This window comes from Haliotis rufescens, unplaced genomic scaffold (genome assembly GCF_023055435.1).
Source record: "Haliotis rufescens isolate VD_foot unplaced genomic scaffold, xgHalRufe1.0.p SCAF_44, whole genome shotgun sequence".
NCBI lineage: Eukaryota > Metazoa > Mollusca > Gastropoda > Lepetellida > Haliotidae > Haliotis > Haliotis rufescens.
Genome location: NW_025964157.1, coordinates 593999 through 617988, shown reverse-complemented (window position 1 = coordinate 617988; position 23990 = coordinate 593999). Strand labels below are relative to the sequence as shown.

Sequence of the window (23990 nt, the reverse complement as noted above, 5' to 3'; positions counted from 1 at the left end):
TCAGCAATATTCCAGCCATATGACTGCGGTTTGTAAATAATCGAGTCAAGACAATCCAGTGATTGATATTGTGAGCAACAATGCACACCGTCAACCTTACGACCTCTTGGGACCTCTTCTAAAATTGGATTCCCATACACACAGACACAGTGCTGTAGGCCATCAGTGTTTTTCTGGAATATCTTTTAACATTAGCATGAGTTTGTTTGTTTGTTTCTTTGTTTGTTGTTTAACGCCGCACTCAGCAATATTCCAGTTACATGACGGCTCATCATGAGCATTGATCCAACCAATTGGGATACGATGACATGCATCAACCAAGTCAGAAGGCCTGACCACCCGATCCTGTTAGTTTCCGCTTACGACAAGCATAGTCGCCTTTTACGGCAAGCATGGGTTGCTGAAGATCTATTCTCCCCCAGATCTTCACTGGTCCATTAGCATGAGAAAATCAGGACGCCGAAGGTCATACATACATGTTCACCATGCTAATACAAAGATTTAAAACAAGATCAAAGTACTAAACTTGAAAATAAACATCAAGCATAACCAGTAACCATGGTAACCAGGCAAAAACATGTTCAGGGAAAATCCTGCAAAATTTCAGTTCAAGTTTTAAAATTATACATTCAGATAGAAAGAATAATGCCACAAAGATACTTCCAACATCAGATCAAAATTGTCTGCAAATATCCAGTTTCAGCTTCATAGACCTTGCTTCAGAGGAGATGTCTAAAAGGTAAACATTTAAACAGGCAGATGGTGGTGACTTCCCCAAAACAACATAAGATCACTTGAATATTTTCAGATCAGGTGGGCTAAAAATATCATTTAACATTGTACATGTAGTTGTATAAAAGTTTCAAAATGCTTTTTGAATACAATGAGGTAAGACATCAGTCATGTCCGATGAACATTCTTATGAGTTCGCATATGACGGTCGAGGCTAAACGAAAAGGGAAACCCCTTTCCACAAACGTCACATTTAAATGGCTTCAAGCCCGAATGAACACGAGAATGGTACTCCAGATTATGTGCCGTTGAGAAGTCCTTCCCGCAATCCTTACACTTGAAATTACGTTCCCCGGTATGGGATAACATGTGACGTCGCAGATTGTTGGCGCTGCCGTGAAACTTGCCACACAAATCACACATGAAAGGTTTTTCACCAGTATGGATCCTCAGGTGTATCTTCAGCAGGCTGGGTTTGCTGTAGCACTGTCCGCACAGCTCACACATGTGCAGCTTCTGTTTGAGCTCGATGTGGGAACTCCTGTGCTTGCACAGGCTTATTGCCTGCTTGTATCTTTTCAAACAGATTTCACACTGATGGGGCTTGTTCTTCGAATGAGTTTCGTCATGATCTTCCAGATCGTCCCTTGACAGGAAGACCTCTCCACACTCCTTACACTTCAAGTCTTCGTCGGCCCCGCCACACTTTGGTTTGTGAATGACGAGATTACCGGAATGGAGGAAGCACTTCCCACACTTGTCACACTTATGTGGGCGTTCCTTTTTGTGGATTTTCATGTGGCGTTCTAGTAAGAGTTCCTCCGTGAAGCTTTTCTTACACAGCTGGCACTTATGGGACTTTTCTTGATGGATGAGTGTGTGTGATGACAGCTGCCCTGGTTGTGTGAATGTCTTGCCGCACTCTGTACACGTGAACGGCTTCTCTCCGGAGTGGATTCTCATGTGGTATTTCAGGGTGCCGGACTGGGCGAAACATTTTTGGCACGTGGGACATCTGAAAGGTTTTTCTCCTGTGTGAACTCGGACGTGTTCGTTTAGTTTTGATGGCTTAGCGAAGCATTTTCCACACACATCACACCGATGTTTAGTTTTGTGGGAAATAATCTTTGGTCTCAATTCCACTTGCTCTAGTGACTCGGTTGGTTTTTGTGCTGGTGAAAATAAAAAACATGAGTAGCATGAGTGAGTGAGTGAGTGAGTTGGGTTTTATGCAGCTTTCAGCAATATTCTAGCTATATCAGGGTGAGGGATACGAGAAATAGGCTTCACACTTTGTACCCATGTGGAGTATCAAACCCGTGCCTTTGGTGTGACGAACAAACGCTTTATCCACAAGGCTACCCCACCGCCCCTTTTAGTGTGAAGACTTATCTTGGTAATGCCGGTAAATCCATAATTAAACGCATTATTTATTTGTTAATCATTCCCATGATGTAAAGGCTCCACAAGAACCATGGTTTGCTGCTTTTAAGTGGTGGAAAGATTTTACAGGAACGTATCAGCTGAAATTCTTCTAACCTACAACACAAGAAATCTATCTGTGCAATCAGACTGGCAAGTGATTGTTTGCATCAATATTCCAGTTATATGACGGCAGTCTGTAAATAATCGAGTCTGGACCAAACAGTTCAGTGATTGATATCATGAGCATCAATCCAGCAATTAGGATACAATGACATGCACCAACCAAGTCAGTAAGCTGGACCACCCGATCCCCTTCGTCACCTCTTACGACAAACAGTTGCTTTTTACGGCAAGCATGGGTTGCCGAAGACCTCTTCTACCCCGGATTTTCAAGGGTGACGCGGCAAGTGACTCGGTGGGGTAGGTGGAATAAGTAAGAGTGTTTGTTGCTCCACTATGAACAGTATTTCAGGTATATCAGGGCATGTGAGCTAACCTCTTAGCTGTTTATTCATGACCAAACAAGAATCATAACCTGGATTAATTTGGGACTCTAACCCATGAACATGGGATTCTGGCATGCCAAGGAGAAGTAACTCTGCACAGAAAATTGTGGTGCCTTACATGACTGGGCCACCCTTTGACAATATTCTAACTAATCTAACTTCCGGACTGAAACAGTTTTGGCAGGCCAACCTACCTACCTGTCCCCAGTGGGGATTCCAGGTTAGAATAGGTCCCCAGCATCCTATGCTGGTTGTAAGAGGATGCTTAACATGCCTCACGGATCAGATGGTCAAACTCGGTGATGATGGCATGCGATTGTAACTCAAATGTGGATTGTTGCTCATGATATCAATCAAGACACGATTATATACAGACCGCCTCCATATTGCTGGAATATTGCTTAACACTCAAAACAAACGAAACCTACCTGTCAAATGCTGCACTCTGTTTTCCGTCACCTGCATCGAGATGACCGGCGCCTGCAGGTTGAAGATCTCAGAGCTCGACTCCGCCGGAGATACAGGTGAAAATGGAACATTGTCCACAAAATTTTGATATGCTAAATCAGTCAAATTATTCAACAAGTTTCCAGTTTCGGAACTCTGCCGACTGATGAACCGATCACTGTGGTCCGTATCACTCTGCGGCGTGGCATCAGCAAACTGATTGTTCGTGCTGCCAACATACCTCTCCCCGGATTCCTCGCCCGTGGTATGCGGTCTCTCCCCACCCTCTCTGTGTATATGCTGAGGTTGATACTCCTCGCTGACGCCGTTGATGCTCACTCTGTTGAAATGGTTGGACTCTGGAAGACTAATGATGCCTTGAGGAACGTACTGCGATCCTGGATCTGTTATTTCTGCTCCATTGGCGTAGCTGTGTTCAGATTCTATGTTGGGTCTGTCAACAAAGTTTTCTGCGACACTGTGCGTGTTCTGAGTAGGGAATGACCGGTTGTCGGACACCGAGATAAATTGGGCGTCATCTCTATCATTCCTGTGATATGCTTCGGTGGATTGTTGGTGAAGTCTGTCGTCTTGCTTTGCTCCAAGCTCGGTCGACAAAGCCGTAAGAGCAGTGACTTGCCCCCAGGGTACAGTGTTATTCACTGGAGGGTTGTTGTGTACTGATACTATTGGATACTTCTCACTGGCAGTCACATCACCCTGAAATATAGTCAAGAAAACAGTGTTAGCCAGGGATAGTTTTAACAACAAATTATGGGCCAATGGACCAGTAGTTAAATCAATCCTTTTTAAAAGGTTCAAAGTATAATGATCAGGTATGCCTCTTGTTTCTAATTAAGGTCTATGTGGTTTTTTTTGCATGTTCCAATATCGTGAGTGAAAATGGTTTAATGCAGGTATGAACAGCAATAGTTACCATGGTTACAGGGTTCTACTTTGTGTTACTAAAATGGGGGGCCAGGGGACCCCTATAATTAATATAAAGGGTCCTTACAGGCAATATGAGGTCCTGTGAAGTAATGAAATGGTGTAGTGTACTGTACGTTTTGATAATTAGTCTGGACTGAATCAATGATCATGTGGACAGTGGTCCAATCTCATTAAAATCAGATCTCAGTTCTCGCTACCGCCAAACAAAGATCTGAGGACATCCCATTAGGGGTCATGACAGAACGACCTTTCATCCGACCAATCAGAGCATCGCTTACCAGATCATGAAAGTGACATTCGGAATGTGAATTCTGCAACCTCGAAGTAACCTCGCAACCTCGAAAAATTTAACACTGGATATTCTGAGTGATAGTTACGGGTTTAACGACTGAATCCATACAATCTAGTCCATCTATTAGCCATTCCAGAGTGTTAATTTGTTTAGGTTTCTAATTTGTAATCGAGAATTTGTCAAAATATGTTTCGAAGCGAAGTCACCAATTTGAAATTAGTGGCGTAAAGCACGAGAAAGCTGTCTTCTGATTGGTCAATCCATTTGTCGGTCAAAGTTCGCGCAAGGTCGGTCCGACGTGACCCCTAATGGGATGTCTTCAGATCTTTGTTTAGCGGTAGCGAGAACTAAGACCTGATTTTAATGAGATTGGACAGTGGTCATGATTGATGGATGAACTGACAGACACTCATAACTGCTCTTGATGCTTTGTATGTACAAAAAATAATGTCCGTCCCTCCAGATGCAGTATATTCCTTTATCTGAGTCCATTCTCAACATTTGTGCATACTAGAGGCACAGAGGCAGTGATATCACAATATCAACTAAACGTGGGAGGAAATCTCTAAGTGATGCAGATCTTAATGTTGACCACTTTGGTGAAAACCACAGGTATGGTGCTAAGAAACCATCAGACAAACCAATTGGAACACACAATCATAGATCTTGGCAGGCCTAAGAAATGCATCTCCCGGAGGCAAGAGAGTTAACTGACTTTAATAGTCCAGTTTCCACCCTTGCCGAACTAGGCTGGAATTCCTGGGCTCGATCGTAACGGCACCTGAGGCTATTAGGAGTTATGTCCCTTCTATGCCTCTCCTATGGACCAATCAGATTCTACCTCTCGTATCACTTGCTTTTGCTTCAAACAAAATAGCGGCTTACAGTCAAGACGATCTGATCGATAATCAAGGTCTAGGCGAAGTTCATCAAATCATGTGAGCACTTTGATTAAAAACATGAAAAGATTTGGAAAATATCTGTTGACAACAAGTTGGCGGTGCACATGCTTTGCAAACCCTGCAATCAATGAAAATCTGCATTTCAGTTTACGAACCAGATTTCGATTTCATTGCACGATTTTGATTGGACTATACATAGACTTGTTAGTCCAGCCAAAATCTAACTCCATAATACCAGCGTAGTTCGACAAGGGTGGAAACTGGACTTTTATAGTCAGTTAACTCTCTTGCCTCGGGGACCGCCTCCGTGGTCTAGTGGTAGAGTGTCCGCCCGGAGAGTGGAAGGTCTGGGGTTCGATCCCGGCCGCGTCATACCAAAAGATGTTAAAAGATGGTACTTGTTGTTACCCTGTCTGGCGCTCGGCATTAAGGGGCTAAAACTAGGAATGGTCAGCTCGGAGTCAGTATACTGTGTCTGAGTGGGGTATTCATGTTAAACTGCGGCATGGTATCTCAGTGAGCTAGCACTATAAATCGGCATCAGTCCGGACTAGTACAAGCAGCCACACAAACACACACACGTACATGCACGTCGCTATATAAGTGCAATAATCTTGGACGCGACGTTAAACCCAATTTCACCTCACCTCACCTCTTGCCTCGGGAAGATGAAGAAATGCAGCTGTGCATTGTTAATTAGAGCCTCAAGGTCCACCCTGTTCTATATATCTTGTACAAATACAAATGTTTTTTTGACACACCCAATTTCAAAAGAGACCTCATTTACAACCAGAAGGAGCAGAAAAATGTTCACAATGTCTCATTCTTCATTCTTTGGAATCCGAACTTTAGCACTTGGGGTAGGCATGTAAACATGGCAAACAAAAGATTGTGAAATGAATTTTGACAACAAACATGAAAGTAGGATTTGCAAATTGAAATTGTATAACGAATTACAGACGTTATAGGAAATGAAATCTTATAACCAGCCATCTTACACACAAAGTAGCAGGATAGCAGGATTGAACTGAAAAGGTGAAGATAACAAGATATAATCACCTGTACTCTGACTCGTGCATGACTGTGTACAAATGGGGACAGAAGCTGCAAGTATTCATTTTTTTCCAGGTCAGATTCAGTCAAACATAGTTCATCCAGCAGTGTTCCTGTGACAATACCACAACGACAGCCTCTGAGTACATTTCCCAGGCGCCGAATATACTTGTCCTGAAATACACAAATCCTTGAATTATAATCATAATTCACAGGAGATAAATAATATCAAACAAGTGTACAAACCTCACCACTGCTCACCATGGATGTTCTCCAAAAATTCCTGACACTGTTAAACTTAAGCGATCTTAGCGCTAAGATGATCGAAACTCCCATACTTTAACATAGGCTTACTATAGTCTTAGTGCTAAGATCGCTTTGTGAAAGTGGGCCCAGATTTTCCTCTTGTTCGTAAACAAAAACACTTATTCTGAAACAGACGTACCTTATGCAAGCCTTTTGCTGTGCTTTACATATTGTTTTGCACATGTTGCAGAATAATATAGATATACTATGACAAATGAAACAATTAGGTGCATGAAAATTAGCATTACACATCAAGGTGACCATGTTTCGCTAGCATCCAAAATGAATGGACTGTGTAAGATGTGATGACGTGACAGAGGTACTCGGATGGTCGCAAGGAACTCTGGGTAGGAGAGTGATAATTGCTTTATACAACCGAGGCGGCATATACCTATATTGTAATGTAGGTTTTGATAAACACTGGCCTCTAATCTGATCAAGCTGGCAATCAGTATTTTGTAACTCTGCTGTAACAAAAACTCACAAGCTTTCTCTTCAATTTGCCTCTATTAAAAAAACAAGACTGAAGCCAGTTTACTTTGTGCAGCTCTTGCGTGTTGACTTCACTGTATGGAGCTCTATTATTTTGGTTTGAGAATTGAATCGGGCATGTGACGAAATTATTTCATGCATGATTTAAAAACACACAGAACCGTCGATGAACTATCCCTTTAAAACATGCACAATATGCAAGTAATCATGATGTGTTATTTAATGATACCCTGAGTGGTCCTGCTACAACAAATTAAGCTTACTGACATGTTTTAATATGACATTGTATTGGACATGTTGGAATTAAAACAAATTCAAAATTAATAGAAAACAGCTGGCTAAATATTGCTATGTCATGTGCCTTTCATCGACTCGAAGTGGGGTATAAGGGATTTATGCACCCTATCAGAAATCCATGTGCTGTCTGACTTGTTCATGGCAGGGTATATGGGATTTATTCTCCCGCTGAGAAATTTATTTCCATCCAAGGCGGGATACATAGTATTTGATCAAGATCACATGGACCAATCAGATCTCATCAATCAGACATGGAGGTATGATAAATGTATTTATTCATGTATGAGCAACAGCTCTTGACCAGTTGATACTCATAATCATTTGTAGTTGAGGTGCAATAGGGTTAATGTCACATTGAAGATTTTGTGCACTTGTACAGCAATGTGTGTGTGTGTGAGCGCGGTTCCAAATTTAATTCAGCATGATAAAACCAACAGGCTTTTATGATACATGCGATAAAGTGAAATTACTTAAAACCAATTCATTGTCACAACTTTACCTTCTCAACACATTTTGCAATGAGTCGATCATATCTCTCCTCCAAATCCATCCTCTCAGCAGATAATATAGCTATTAACTAAATGCATCGCTTTTCTACTGTGGTACTCACAATACTGTGAGTATGATTGCTTTTGAAATGTGCTCACAGTTTGTTTTTTCATAATCCATAATAAACACGCATGACTAGTTGATAATTGTCCGAGAATAACAACACTGTTAGACGGACAACAGACTGAACGTTCCCTTTCAACACGTTTCTGTGTCAACTTGGTTATATATGAAAACCATATGAAACGAACAAGCAACATAAAACGTTTTTGCCTGTCAAATAATGAAGGCAAACCAACATATGACCGCGAATGTCATAACAAATAACTTCTATTTAACTTTAAACAAACGATGAGAGTTTTTTAACCGGAACCTAGTATCCAAGTAGGCACGCACTAAATATAACTTTTGATAACAACATAAATGTCCATGAATCATCTAGAAATAATTAGATACCTCATGCATCTTGAAGGCCCCGAAATACCCTTTCTTACATAGGCTGCTATTTTAACAAGACGTGAACAAACCCTTTTAATGAATATTTATCGCGCACCTGCTTTGCTCTAAATGATGACTTCCGCTTATATTTCTGGCATTGGTGAGAAAACGTTGTAAGCTGTTGTTGCAGCTGCAAGGGCCGGGGTATGCAGCATCCTTGCACTGTTGTGAGACGATGAATATGCCACTACATGTTTAAAAGTAAAGAAAATGTAGCTTATTTATTAAACTTTTTGGTTTAATTCCCACATTCGATGAACTATAGGTCTATAGGGCCTATAGATATAACTTATCTGCGGCTGTCGGACTCTTTGCACAAAGTAGGTTCGAGCACCGGAATTTGTTCAGACTACTCTCCCACATAAAGTCTGTATATGAGAAACCAGAAATATCTACCTGGTATCGTAGATGTTATTTTAATCCGGCCTATGAGCTTTTAGTTATATTGGCATAAGTTTTTAAATTTCTTCAGAACCAATTTCTATCGTCGCTAAAAGTGTGACATGAGTTAAGTTCACAGCAGTGACACAGTCACTGGTGCACCTAGATATGAAAGTTTCTACAAACATGATGCACTTCATTCTTGTAATTTAACATCATTTTCTCACTTTTTATACCTGCCTACACATTTACTAATCCACATGCTCCCTGGTATTGATCGATGGTATATGTTTATCATAAGAGTCCAATGTTCAATCTGATAATGGACTGGTGTTTGATCTAATTACCACAAGCTTTTGGTAACAAAGAGTGATTGTGAAAAAAGAATAATTAGCTTTTCTGCCAGGACAGTACTTTGCATTCCAATATGCTAGAAACCGCCCCCGTGGTATAGTGGACAGAACGTCTGCTCGGAGTGCGGTTCGATCCCCCGCCACATCATACCAAAAGACTTATTAAAACGGTACTCATTATTACCCTGCCTGGTCCTTGGCATTGGGGTATAAAACCGGGACTGGACGGCTCAGAGTCAGTATACTGTGTCTGAGTGGGGTATCTAATAAACTGTGGCATCTCAGTGGGCCGGCGCTAAAAAATTGGCAAAAGTCTTGATTGGTACAAGCAGTCACCCACACATGTCGCTGTATAACATCACAGCGCAATAAACTTGAATGCGACGTTAAACCCTATTTCACCACTACCAACAACATGATTGACCTTTCAGTTTTACTTCTGAAAGATTACCTTTACGATGAACCATAATATTCATGTTTAAAGTTTTACATTCTATTTCAGCTTTTTTAAATGAACAAGCCTGTTGTTGAAGACACCTGAAGCATGGATTCCCTGTCAGAACTTCAGCTGATCAATGACTATCTTATCCGAAATTGTCAAGAGAAGGTAATCCTTTCTGAAATATTTCTGATTTATATATAATGTACTGTATACAAACATTACTGTCAACATCAGGGTTGGTGGTGTAGCCCAGTTGTTAAAGCATTCTCTTGTCTCACCAAAGGCCCGGTCCGATTCCCCTCATGGGTACAATGTGTGAAGCCCATTTCTGGTTTCCCCCGCCGTGATATCGCTGGAATATTGCTAAAAGCTAGAGAAGCACTATTTTGGCTATATGAGTATCAGTTGTGAAAGAATGAAAATAATTTCTTGTTAGAGAAGCCTTGGTAAATCCCTGTTATGAACAGGGATGGGATTTTCATTATTGTGAGGTTTTGGACTCAGTTTTATTATGTAGCTTCTCCAACTGATAAACATGATAAAGGTTGTTGTTCTTGTAAAGAGATGTATTATGTTAATGTTACCAATGGGGGCGGTCGGGTAGCCTAGTGGTTAAAGCGTTCGCTCGTCACGCCGAAGACCCGGGTTCGATTCCCGACATGGGTACAATGTGTGAAGCCCATTTCTGGTGTCCCCCGCCGTGATATTGCTGGAATATTGCTAAAAGCGGCGTAAAATCTCACTCACTCACTAATGTTACCAATGTATCATATTTCATATAACATGATGTGGCAATTTACTAAAATGGGAATATTTCATATATTATCAAACAATGCGTAACCATAGTAACAGTCTAAATACCCTCGCAATCTTCATTTTGTCAGCTATTAATAACACAAATTAAAGCTTATTTTTCAATGCCAAATTTGACAAAGATCTATGTATCAATGTCCTAGAAAATGAAAATTAGCCAGTTGGAACCTTGTTTTATTTAGGGTGTTGTTGTGGAATAATCACAACATACCAGACCTGCGTATGTTAAAATCATGTGTAACATATTGTCATGAAATGCCTGTTTGTCCCAGGACAAGTTCATCCGCAGATGTGGGCCGCTGCTCCGCCACTGTCAGTGTGGTGTGGTGACACAGAAGATCCTGGAAGATCTGTCCTGCATAGAGACCAGAATCAACACTGAGGAATACAGAAACTTGTTCTCAAAGACTCTAGTGAGTTGGCACTACCAGGAATGTACTCTGACACTTTATTTGTCATGTCATGTTATGTAAGACTTTTTACCAGTTCTCCAGTAACCGTGGTAACCACATGCTTGCTGGACTAGAAATATGTTAAGGAGGTGATTAGGTGGTCCTGATGGCAGCAGTGTGTTGGGTTGAATTTTGACCAGTTTCCTGTAGCTGAGGGGAGCATTAACATAAGCATGAGAATGGTCTACATTTTATTGTAAAAACAATGAAAAACTGCTTTTTCCTGCACAAGAGCTGATATCTACAACCCACTGTGAATACGAGGGCAGAATGTCATGGGACTATCTAGAGAGCATTGGGTGGTCATTGGCAAAGGCTGGATCTGTGCTCATGCTTTCACTCACTGGTTCGCCGGGCCTATACATGCTGCTGTGATAAGAAATGAAATATTGCTGACTGTCAAAGGACCCATGAAGATCTGGGTTAGAATAGGTCTTCAGCAATCCATGCTTGCCGTAAAAGGCGTCTATGCTTGTCGTAAGAGGCGACTCTCGGGATTGGGTGGTCATGCTAACTGACTTGTTTGATGTATGTCATCGTATCCCAATTGCGTAGATCAATGCTGATGATGTCAATCACTGGATTGTCTGGTCCAGACTCGATTAATTATATATAACAACAAACAAAAAGAGATTGGCAGAAACACAACATTTACTCACTCACTCAGTCATCTGTTCCATTTCTGTGTTCTGGTTTAAATGTATAGTGAAACCTTGGAAGCCTGGACCCTGGTAATCTGGATGACCCATCTTCTGAATGATTACTGCTGGGAAACCTCAGACAATATATGTATTCAAATTGACAGTACTCATGATTGATTAATTCAGACATTCCTTCATTGAGACAATTTCAGCGAGACTGCTACTGTCTGGATTAACAAGGGTTCACTGTATATGACATGTATGCAATGATTTATCTCTGATTCCAAACTAAGTGCCCATGGCTGACCAATGGGGAAGAACGTTATCTTGATTAAAATTTGGGATTTGTTTTAAAGTTACTATTTTCCCAAATTCAGAGGTATTTTCATCATGGCATGCCAGAAGCTATCTCAAAGCGGTGTTTAAACCAACTCACTCACTCACTCACTCACTCACTCACTCACTCACTCACTCTCTCACTCTCTCACTTACTCTCTCTCACACTCACTCTCTCTCTCACACTCACTCTCATTCACTCACTCACTATGGGAAATATTTAATTCCAATTTGGGATGGAATACTGGCATCTGCTGCAGATTTGGGCTGCATATTGGCCTCTGATGAGGTCTAGATAAATCCTTGTGTATGTATATAGCACAAGATCCTACTGACTTCATACCTGGATGTTTTCAGGCCTGCCAAGACTTCTCAACAGATCCACCTCTGGACCCGAGTGATGGACCAGTTGTATCCGAGGAAGTCCAGTATGTATCCCAGGGGGATACAGAGGACACTCAAGTTGACATCATCGTCCATGACCTTCCTTCTACTCCTCAGGCAGGGGGAGACTACTCTTTCAGTATAAGCAGTGACATGACCCTGACTACCAATGAACCGGTTGTGCGAAGAATTGCCTTGCCACCGTATCCAGGGACAACGCAACCTGGGACATCCGACATCCCCGACGTGGCATCTGCTGAAACATCATCAGCACTGGAAGCTCTACAAGCCATCGCAGGCGTTGCCGGGGAAACAGGTTCCCTGGTGGTGTACGAACAGTTAGTAGATGAGGAGCAGGTGATTGTGGTGACATCGGATCAGATGCTGCACTTGTCAGAGATTCAGCAACAGGCAAATGAGATCACTGTGTTGGCTGAGACTGCAAGCCTACAACCCCCAATCAGTGACAACAATGAGGGTAAGGATGTTCTCAGTATACAGTCACACCAAATCCATTGCTTAACCTTCTTTGCCTGTGTGGTCTAGTGGATAGAGTGTCTGCCTGAAAAGACAGTGGAAAGACAGTGGTTCGAACCCTGGCTGCATCAAACCAAAAGACGTTAAAATATGGTACTTGTTGTTTCCTTGTCTGGCGTAATGCTTTAACGCATGTGCAGTAATTTTGAACTCAATGGGAAACCCCATTTTACCTCACCTTAGTTCCCTTGTCTGCACATATAGTTTTGTAAAAGTTGTCCGTGGTTGAACATGTTGAAGGTTAAATACGTAAATAGGAAAATTCAAAAACAAAAATATTGTCCTTACAGTATTTCTTTGATGAAGGTTTTTGATACTGATATGAATTACTATTATTTGACATACCCTCCAGGAAGAATACAATTATTGTCCTCTATTTTTTTTAACCATTTTTTTAAAATAAGTATGATATTTATCCTGTTTATACCATACACTAATAATCAGATTTTTCAGCTTGGAAATAAAGCTACATTTAATTTTCACAGATGCTGAGAAATATTTGACAGAACTGAAAAAGGATTTTGCCACCAAAGAGGAAGAAAAAGAGTTGTTGGAGAAAATCGCAATAACACCAACACAAGGCAAGACTGCCATCATTTCTGATAAGGTCTACCAATGTAACTTGTGCGAGAAGTCTTATAACAAAGTTCAAACCTACAAGGAGCACTGTCTCAAACATGACAAGTCTCGACAGGAGAGGTGTAAGTGTAATGTGTGTGGTAAAGGATTCTCCAAGCCTTTCTTGCTCAAGATACACATGGAGAGCCATAATGGCTTCAAGCCCGAGCAGTGTGGAACATGTGGGAAGAGATTTGCTCAGAAGAGTTCTCTCACAAGACACATGAAAATACATACGCAAGAAAAGCCTTACTCGTGTGTCGTATGTGACAAGAAGTTTAACCAGTTCATACACGCTAAACGACACATGGCGTTACACTCCGTAAACAGACAGAAATGCCATTTATGCCCTCGGACATTCCCTCATAAAAAGTTGCTTGATAAACATATTGAAATTCATGAAAGTTTGGCAGCGCAGCAAAAGGTGCCTTTAAGTCCATGTAATGTACCCATTGGTAGCAAAGGGATTATCAAAAAGAATCAAGAAAAACGGAAATTTTCCTGTAAGTATTGTATGGATAAATTCGATTTGAAAACGGATTTGAATGCTCATTATGAGTCTCATGCCGAGGATAGACCATTTAAATGTGAAGTGTGTGGATTTAGATGTGTGTCCGAACGAGGGCTGACATTCCATAAGACTTCCCATACAAGCAGTGCAAGCAACATGTGTGAGATTTGTGGTCGGACGTTTAAGTATAAAGCTGGCTTGACGAACCATCTTCGAGAACATGCTGGCACCAAGCCTTTCCTGTGTGGGCAGTGTGGGGAAGGCTTTGTGTTTCAGCGGTTCCTCACCAGACACTGTACGATCAAGCATAATATTGTGTTTCAGCACAGTTGTAAGACATGTGGTCATAGGTTTAAGTCTTTCAAAGCATTGAAACATCACCGAGCAAGCAGTCATCGGAGAGCGCCAAGTATGTTTACTTGCAGGAAGTGTGGAGAGAAGATGAGGGGGATGGCTGGCCTCATCAACCATCGGAGAAAACATCTTGAAGGTGAGGAGTGAGTGAGTTGGGTTTAACGCAGCTTTTAACAGTATTACAGTTATATCGCGGCGTGTCAGCTTCATGTGGGAGGAAAGCCCGAAGTGATGCAGGTCTCAGACGTTTACCATTTCGGTGAAACCCACGAGCACGGGTATGGTGCTGACAAACCTAGAAACATAATCAGGGCGAACAGGGATTCGAACTCACAATCATAGGTTTCTGGCGTGCCCAAGGGATGCAACTCTGCACAGCGAATCGCAGCGTCTTAGACGACTGGGCCACTTGTGCCCCCCTTGAAGGTGAGGAACTTCAGACACTAAATACTTTCTGTTTTGTGATTTGTTTGTTGTTAAACCTTGCATTCCACTATTTCCAGCTATATGATGGCGGCCTGTAAATAATTGTTCTGGAATAGGCAGTCCAGTGATTGATATTGTGAGCAACGTAAACCCACGCCATAGGGGTACGATGACAGGCAATCAACCGAGTCTGACCATTTGATGTTTTATATCGCCTCATACGACCTTCATGGGTTGCTTGGGACCATTTGAATTGAGACACTGATTATTGGCATCGACCAAGTGTGTGATCATGTGACTATATATGTCCGCCTTTGTTGTCATTGTTCCTTTTGATGATGTTTGGGCATTTTTTTGTTATATTTGATTTGGAGATATTTCTTTCATATTACCCATTGAAATAAGAATAAATCTAAAAATTGTGATATGATTTTTTGGTAATGACAAGTGAACATGGTCCACTCTGTCCAAGAGTTACTTCCCTTCCCACATTGACCAACTTGGAAGGTTCTTTAATCACAAAGAACTGTTGTCATAATCTCACTTTATTCCTCGTCAGTACTTCACAGGTTTATATGGACTACGTTCTGCCATCCCCTCACTTATACGTAATGAAGTGCAGTAATCTCAGAATGCAACATTAAATCCCATTTCATATCATCTCACCTCACCTCACCTCACCTCACCTCACCTCACCTCACCTCACCTCACCTCACCTCAAAAAGGTTCATGACCTGCAGTACTTTAGACATGTTATGAAGGAAATACTGAGTGCATCTCCTAACAGTGTGCCCTCCTAATGCTTACAGAGGCATCACCGGAAGGGAGGCAAGCTACAGTGGCTGCTGATGCTGCAGTGGAACAAACAGGTGATGCTCCAAGCTTGTATTGTGTTCTTCTAAGTTAATTAGTGGCATATGTATCTGTATACATATCAGTCAGTTTATCAACCTGATTAGTCAGTATATATCAATCAGTTTATCAACCTGATTAGTCAGTATGTATCAATCAGTTTATCAATATAACAACAGTATATTTTATCAATCAATATATCACAGTCCGTATGTCAATTAATATATGTCAATCACTTTATCAATTAATATGTCTCATTCGGTATATCAATAAATTTATCGACCTGTGAAGATCCGGGTTGGAACTGGTCTTCAGCTACCAATGTTTGTCGTAAGAGGCGACTATGCTTGTTGTAACTTACTGTATCAGGTAGTCAGGCTCGCTGACTTGGTTGATGCATGTCATTGTATCCCAATTGCATGGATTGATGCTCATGATATCAATCACTGGAATGTCTGGTCCAGACTCGATTATTTACAGACAGCCGTCATATAGCTGGAATATTGCTAAGTGCGGCATTAAACAACAAACAAACAACATCATCAAACAGTTTATCAGTCAGTTTGCACTTAGGACCTTTCTATCAATGCATGATCTGCCCCTTTAATACCGATGGGGGGCGGTCGGGTAGCCTAGTGGTTAAAGTGTTCGCTCATCTCGCCGAAGACCCGGGTTTGATTCCCGACATGGGTACAAGATGTGAAGCCCATTTCTGGTGTCCCCCGCCGTGATATTGCTCGAATATTGCTAAAAGCGGCGTAAAACCAAACTCACTCACTCACTCACTCACTCACTCACTCACTCACTCACTCACTAATACAGATGGGTTCACTGACTGTCTCATCTTCGTCCTCAGACACAGAGCAGCGAGGTGTGGAGGAGGAAGCAGACAAGGAGATCCAGCATTTGCTGAAGAGATTCACACGTAAGAATTCCATCGCCAGTGTCAGCAATTGAGATTTGCTTCTACACTCATGATGTTATTTATTTCTTGGCGAATCCTGATTCTTCAACATTTAAGGGGCACAGGTGGCCCAGCCGTCTAAGGTGCCACGATTCGCTGTGCAGAGTTGCGTCCCTTGGGCAGCCAGAAACCCATGGTTTATGTTCGAATCCCGGTTCGCCACGATTATGTTTCCAGGTTTATCAGCACCATACCTGTGCTCGTGGGTTTCACTGAAGTAGTAAATGTCTGAGACCTGCATCACTTCGGGCTTTCCTCCCACATTAAGCTGACACTCCGTGATATAATTGTAATACTGTTAAAAGCGACGTTAAGCCCACGCACTCAATGTTACAGTTATGGCAAGGACACCTTGACTTTCAATCTCAACTTTAGTCACTTCATTGCTCATACTTTTAACTGCAGGGTTCATAAAAACTTGAGAAGTTCTGGAATTTGACCCTACCACTTTAATTTACATAGTGCTTAAAAAGTGCTGAATGTTGAGAAACAAACCTCCCAAAGATTTACAGAAACACTGTAATTTCATAGCTTTTTTTCATTTATAATGAAAACAACATATTGACTTAAAGTAGTCCAGTAGCAAATATGAGGTTGTATTTATAAATATAATACCATTGGGTGTGTCTTGACCGAATCACTGGTAGATTCCAAGAAAACGTGTGTACAGCTGATTGCTGTGTCCCGCTTAGTTGACGAGAAAATACACAAGGTAATCTTAATCCCTGGATATAAAACAATGCCTAGCAGAACAAAAAATACAATTTAAACGGTAAATCAACATGTCTGGTGATTTTTTATCTCAAATTTCGAATTTGTACTGTCCAAGTTTCTCATCACCCGTTCGTTTGCCGGACTTCGCTAAAGGGGTACGGTGCAATTTTTTTTCTGTGCTTGGTATTCAAAAAATAATTTTCACAAATATTGAATCCGCTAGAGGGGTGTACGCATTATACATGGGTGCGCACTATACTCAAGAAAATACGGTAGTGAGTTGGAGCCTGCTAGACTTGGTGCAACACAACTTTGCTGAACATACACAATATTGAAGGGAACTTTAGGTAAACTTAATGTATGTAGGATGTAAAACTTAAAGCCAGAAGGACATGATATTTTTTAATACAAAATAGTGTAAAAACTCACGTACATGCTGTTTCTGGTGTTATTTGAGGGATGCATGTGGTAATTGTAAAAACATGGCGACGGAAAATGCAAACTCTTTGTCTAATTACAAAAGTAGAGAGTGACCTGTGTCACTGATACACTGAGATATTAAAATACTGTTCACTCACTCACCCACCCACCCTATTGATGAAGTTATGTAGATTAACAGTTGATGATATTTGATAAAAATATTGCAGTTAGGTTGCCACAAAGATTCTGTGCAGAGTTGTGTCCCTTGGTCTTGGATGTGGACTCACACATGAGATTCCCCCTGATAATCATAGTGATTATGTCTGTCAGCATGCGTACTCATGGGTTTCACCAAGGTGGTAAACGTTGACCTGCATCAGTTTGAACCCTCCCACATTAAGCAGACAGCAGGTGGTCCATGGTATAACTGTGGTTTATGATATGCTGTGGTCCGTAGTATAACTGTGGTTTATGATATAACTGTGGTCCGTGGTATCACTGTAGTTTATGATATACTGTGGTCCGTGGTATAACAGTGGTTTATGATATACTGTGGTCCATGGTATGACAGTGGTTTATAATATAACTGTGGTCTATGGTATAACGGTGGTTTACGATATACTGTGGTCCGTGGTTTAACGGTGGTTTATGATATAACTGTGGTCCGTGGTATAACGGTGGTTTATGATATAACTGTGGTCCGTGGTATAACAGTGGTTTATGATATACTGTGGTCCGTGGTATAACTGTGGTTTACGATATAACTGTGGTCCGTGGTATAACGGTGGTTTATGATATACTGTGGTCCGTGGTATAACAGTGGTTTATGATATACTGTGGTCCGTGATATAACTGTGGTTTATGATATAACTGTGGTCTATGGTACAACTGTGGTTTATGATATAACTGTGGTCCGTGGTATCACTGTAGTTTATGATATACTGTGGTCCGTGGTATAACGGTGGTTTATGATATAACTGTGGTCCGTGGTATAACAGTGGTTTATGATATAACTGTGGTCCGTGGTATAACAGTGGTTTATGATATAACTGTGGTCCGTGGTATAACGGTGGTTTATGATATACTGTGGTCCGTGGTTTAACTCTGGTTTATGATATACTGTGGTCCGTGGTTTAACTCTGGTTTATGATATACTGTGGTCCGTGGTATAACGGTGGTTTATGATATACTGTGGTCCGTGGTATAACAGTGGTTTATGATATACTGTGGTCCGTGGTATAACGGTGGTTTATGATATACTGTGGTCCGTGGTATAACGGTGGTTTATGATATACTGTGGTCCGTGGTATAACGGTGGTTTATGATATACTGTGGTCCGTGGTTTAACTCTGGTTTATGATATAACTGTGGTCCGTGGTATAACAGTGGTTTATGATATACTGTGGTCCGTGGTATAACTGTGGTTTATGATATAACTGTGGTCCATGGTATAACTGTGGTTTATGATATACTGTGGTCCATGGTATAACAGTGGTTTATGATGTACTGTGGTCCATGGTATAACAGTGGTTTATGATATACTGTGGTCCGTGGTATAACTGTGGTTTATGATATACTGTGGTCCGTGGTATAACTGTAGTTTATGATATACTGTGGTCCGTGGTATAACTGACATAACACTCAGTCACTCATGTTTCAGGGTCAAGAGGGGAGAGTACTCCGGGGAAGTACCAGAAAATGATGAAGAGTAATACTGCAGTTGCTGAAGACACAACAGGTAGGTGTACAGTTGTAAAGCTATAAGAGCCTGGTGAGGCACTGGTTACCCAGTCTGTCAGGCCAACCATTGTTTCCTTGTACCCCACACTTACAACCAATGGTCCTGTTTGTGCCATTTGAGCCTGCAAGCTTAAATATACCATATGGCCTCTGTTTTTGTTCATTTGAATCTGATTGCAGTAAACTACGGTTTTAACAAACTCAAAGGGACCACTAAGTTAGTTTGTTGTAACCGTAGTTCGTTATAAGCATATAAACAGCAAATGGACAGGATCAAAACACATTTCGTTATATCTTTCAGTTTGTTATAAACGTGTTTGTTATAACCTTAATAAATAAAGTTTACTTAAATATATTAACTTTTATGAGCCACTCACTCACAGATTCCATACACCCACATAGCCTCACTCACTCAACCACTCAACTCACACACACAACACACACACAACACACACACACAACTCACTCACTCACACAACTCAATCACCCACACAACTCACCAAATCACTCACTCACACAACTCACCCACCCACACAACTCACCGACAATTCACGCATACAACTCACCCACTAAATCACTCACTCACACAACTCACCCACACAATTCACTCACTAAATCACTCACTCACACAGCTCATTGTTCATCCGCTTTTCTGTTTCCTTTAAATTTTCTTTGAACATATTGATTTCAACGACCCATGAAGATTCCGGGGTAGAATAGGTCTTCAGCAACCCATGCTTGCCGTAAAGGGTGACTATGCTTGTCGTAAAAGGCGACTAACTGGATTGGGTGGTCAGGCTCGCTGACTTGGTTGATGCATGTCATCGATCCCAATTGCGTGGATCGATGCTCATGATAATCACTGGATTGTCTGGTCCAGACTCGATTATTTACAGACCGCCGTCATATAGATGGAATATTGCTGAGTGCGGCGTTAAACAACAAACCAACCAACCAACCTGATTTCAACACACTTGTGCTTCCAGATCAGTCAGCCCAGCCCGACACCAAGACCCCGACAGTCGAGGACAGCGCAGTTGTCATGAAGAATGACCTGACCCCAGACAAGGACATCAGTGGTGATGTCGTGTTCAACCAAGAAGGAAAGCCAAGGAAAGTATGTCCGCTCTGCAACAAGCTGCTGCACCCGACCAGTATTTACAAACACATCCGAGACCACGACAGACCCCAAAATTCCAACACGGCCTTCACGAAGAGCGGCCAGCCGCGGAAGCCATGTTCTGTTTGCAATGTGCTCATATCGGAAACAAGCTTGTACACACACATGCGGATTCACAAGAAACACGGAGATATCCCAGCAGTCCCTCCTCCGAAGCCGGATGACGGGAAGAAGAGGAAGCCGTGTAAAGTCTGTGGGAAACTCTGCACGGAGTCATCGATGTCCAAACACATGGTGCTACATATGTCTGAACGACCATTCAGCTGTGATATCTGTGGAAGGAAGTTTACACAGAAATTCCATGTTACACGTCATAAACATTCTCAACATGCTAAAAAGTGACTGTTTGTGATCCTGATGTTTGGCCTTAAGTATGAATATACCTATAAGTGACAGTATTTGTGAACGTCATATTTTACCTTAAATACGAATAGTCTCAAAAGTGACAGTATTTGTGATCATCGAGAACAAATTTTCTTGCAATATGTTTGTAGTTTTCCTGCTTATTCCAGACACAGATCTGATTCAACATCTTCAATATGATTGCCAAAGGAGCATACATTATTTTCGAAAAATTAAACTTTAAAGGTAATGTAAACTTAAAGGTGATGTGAATTTTGTTTAATCAATTTAATTATTGCTTATAAGTGTATTAATGAGGTAACTTGACTGGATGACTTGGAAAAGTCAATTAATAATTGGGCCATAACTTAATCATGTCAGAAGTAAGAAATATGGAAAGATAATAATGAAGTATAAAGCTGTTGCCCAATTAGACGAGTTTCAAGAATCTGTCAATATCGACCGGATTAGATGATACTATGCTAACAGTGAAATATGCATTGGTTTTATTGAGCCAGGTGAACTTTAGCCTTTAGTGTATTTTTAGCTCACCTCATCCGTGAGGCCATGAGTTAATTTTGTCACAATTTTGTCTGTCCACTTCTCCGAAATTGCTTGATGAATTCAGCGGAAAAAAATTCGGATGTTTGTTAAGTATGAAGGTGTTCATGCTTGTTCTAGGCATCAAAATTTGGATTTCAATATGGTTGCCATGTGGCCATCTTTGATTGTAAACAAGAAAATTCAAAATCTTGGTGGGTGAATGAGATTGTGTAGTTCAAGATATCTTGATCAGAAATAAAATATGGCAGCTGTTATGTTGTTTCATGACCAGGTTCTTCAGTTTGGACAATAAGTTGTTTTTCGTTTACACTTTGGTAACATGGCAGCGACAAGCTCAGTGACGCTTGTGTCCCAATTAGGGGAGGCAACTCCCAATGCCAAGAAGTCCTTAACTTTTAATTTACATCCCCCTTTGTTTGGAGAACTTTTGGTAAATCATATTTACAACTGTAACTTGGCACAATGTTCTGAACCGTGAAATGTTTGCATATCACATCTGGACATAGAAATTGAAATGTGCATTAATATTTACCTTCAGTTCCATAGGAAACACATGCATTAAAGTTCTTTGGAATTCACAAGTCGAGGCGCGGTCGGGTAGCCTGGTGGTTTAAGCGTTCACTCGTCACGCCGAAGACCCGGGTTTGATTCCCGACATGGGTACAACGTGTGAAGCCCATTTCTGGTGTCCCCCGCTGTGATATTGCTGGAATATTGCTAAAAGCAGCATAAAACCATACTCACTCACACATTCACAAGTCAAACTTTTTTGGAAGGACCACTGTTAAATAAGTGTTACGATGATCCATGGATGTGCGATCCCTCTTCTGACACAATGTTATGTATTTCATGACCAACAAGTTCTTAACACATTTAATGGTTCCTCGTTTATACTTCGGTTGTGCCAAACATGGCAGCCACAAGCACAGCGACTCCGGCGTCCCAAACAAGGGGAGGCAACTCCCAAAACTGAAAGTCCATAACATAACAGCTGCTATCGGAAATCAAATATGGCTGCCATGGGCCATGTTGGAAAATTCAAATCAACATCTCCCCAGAAACCACTTGACCAATGAAGCTGAAATTTCACATACTTGTTCAAAACAATGATGAAACCTGAATTTGTTCATAGGTTTAAATCCACTTTTTAAGGCTTAAAGAAATAAAAGAATCGGTTCTCGGGCAATGGCGTTTAAAAATATAGTGCGGGCAGTTGTTCAAGCTAGTACATGTATGTAACCAAATTAAGTTTACAATATTTTTGGCAAAATTATGTTGATCTTAATGTACTGTGGCATTTTACTCCCGAGATTGTGCGTTTGAGATGCGGATTATTAAAGAGGTTTTTTTTATTTTGAAATAAAAACTAAATGTGCAGCAGACTTTATGATGATGTGGGGGGTGTCTGAGAACCAAGACTAATATTTTTTAGCCTAATATGGCCACCATATTGAAAAAGCCATTAATGGCCATTATGCTAGCATGTTTGTTTTAACTATAATGAAATTTGGTACATCTGTAATTAACCATGTAAGTTGTTTTCACATTTTTGTAGTTGGGGACAATTTAAATTTTGTCCTTGATTTGACCTTTGCACTTCAATCATACTGAAAGCTGAAACCGCCGACATGGCAGCAATTTTTAACAACCCATTTGTGGTCACTGATCAGCCATTTTCAGCTGTCTGTATCTTCTCTGAAATTGCAGAGGAAGATGAATGTTTGTTTATGATGTCATGATTTTTTGTTAAGTTCATAAGGAATTGTGTTTTTTCAAGAATAATTTGAAAAAAAAATATGGCTTTACAAATATTATTCTCCTAAGAAGTATATATACAAGGTTCTTTGTAGAAACTGAAGTAACTCTAATGCAGCAGAGTTCCACAAGAGTACATTCATTCTGCCAGATTTGGAAAAACGCTATGGAAATTTAGTTACTTTTATTATTGGTTGCACTTTTGTCCTTGTCTTTTTTCAGAAAATATATGTAATGGCAATGCTGACAGCATTTTTTGTTCAGTGTTAGTCTTTGTTTATATTTTACACTGTTGACTGCATATCCAGGTGAGCTACAGTGCTGTGGCACGATTTTTGCCGATTTGTTATTTTAGTAACATGTTGTTACATATATGCCCATCAGGTCATGGCCCATATTTGTGCCTCGTGTATTCTCAGAAATGTTGAAATGATGGAGCGCTATGGCAGTCCCTTGTATAGCATTAACATAGAACAACAGAGCGTGTCCTGTTGTCCTTGTCACAGTTGGCTCATGTGCAGCTGTGTGGGCCTTGACTGAATAACATGCTTTTGAAATGTAGTTGTGGTTGTTCTTTCTTTTTGTGCTTCATTATTCTACCAAAGTTTTATCAACTTCATCATCGTAAGGTAAGATTTGAAGGTTGACAATTTGCTTCTTGTGCAAGAAAGGAAGATTATAAAGGATGAACTAGGAATAGTCCTTCTTAGCCCACGAATGTCAAACTATTTATGAACACATCTGATTATTTTCATAATTAT

At 40.9% G+C, this 23990-nt stretch overlaps 2 protein-coding genes across 4 annotated transcripts; one reads left to right on the top strand and one right to left on the bottom strand.

Annotated features, from left to right (window-relative positions):
* Positions 1-310: 310 nt before the first annotated feature.
* LOC124136029 (zinc finger protein ZFP2-like) lies at positions 311-8331 on the bottom strand. Its single transcript, XM_046501779.2, has 4 exons — positions 7903-8331; positions 6315-6482; positions 3092-3830; positions 311-1904 (listed from the first exon to the last, which is right to left on the bottom strand). Exons 1-4 carry the CDS (start codon positions 7951-7953, stop codon positions 901-903), a joined length of 1962 nt encoding a protein of 653 aa, XP_046357735.2. The 5' UTR covers positions 7954-8331; the 3' UTR covers positions 311-900.
* Positions 8332-8526: 195 nt separating this feature from the next.
* LOC124136028 (zinc finger protein 62 homolog) lies at positions 8527-23790 on the top strand. Of its 3 annotated transcripts, none has more exons than XM_046501778.2 (9): positions 8527-8594; positions 9687-9791; positions 10712-10852; positions 12226-12730; positions 13275-14408; positions 15508-15567; positions 16407-16475; positions 19309-19386; positions 20375-23790. In XM_046501778.2, exons 2-9 carry the CDS (start codon positions 9729-9731, stop codon positions 20908-20910), a joined length of 2586 nt encoding a protein of 861 aa, XP_046357734.2. In that variant the 5' UTR covers positions 8527-8594; positions 9687-9728; the 3' UTR covers positions 20911-23790. The 3 variants fall into 3 exon arrangements, with proteins under 3 accessions (XP_046357734.2, XP_048239057.1, XP_048239055.1); XM_048383100.1 differs by having other exon boundaries at positions 8532-8550; XM_048383098.1 differs by having other exon boundaries at positions 8534-8653; positions 9688-9791.
* The last annotated feature ends 200 nt before the right edge of the window (positions 23791-23990 follow it).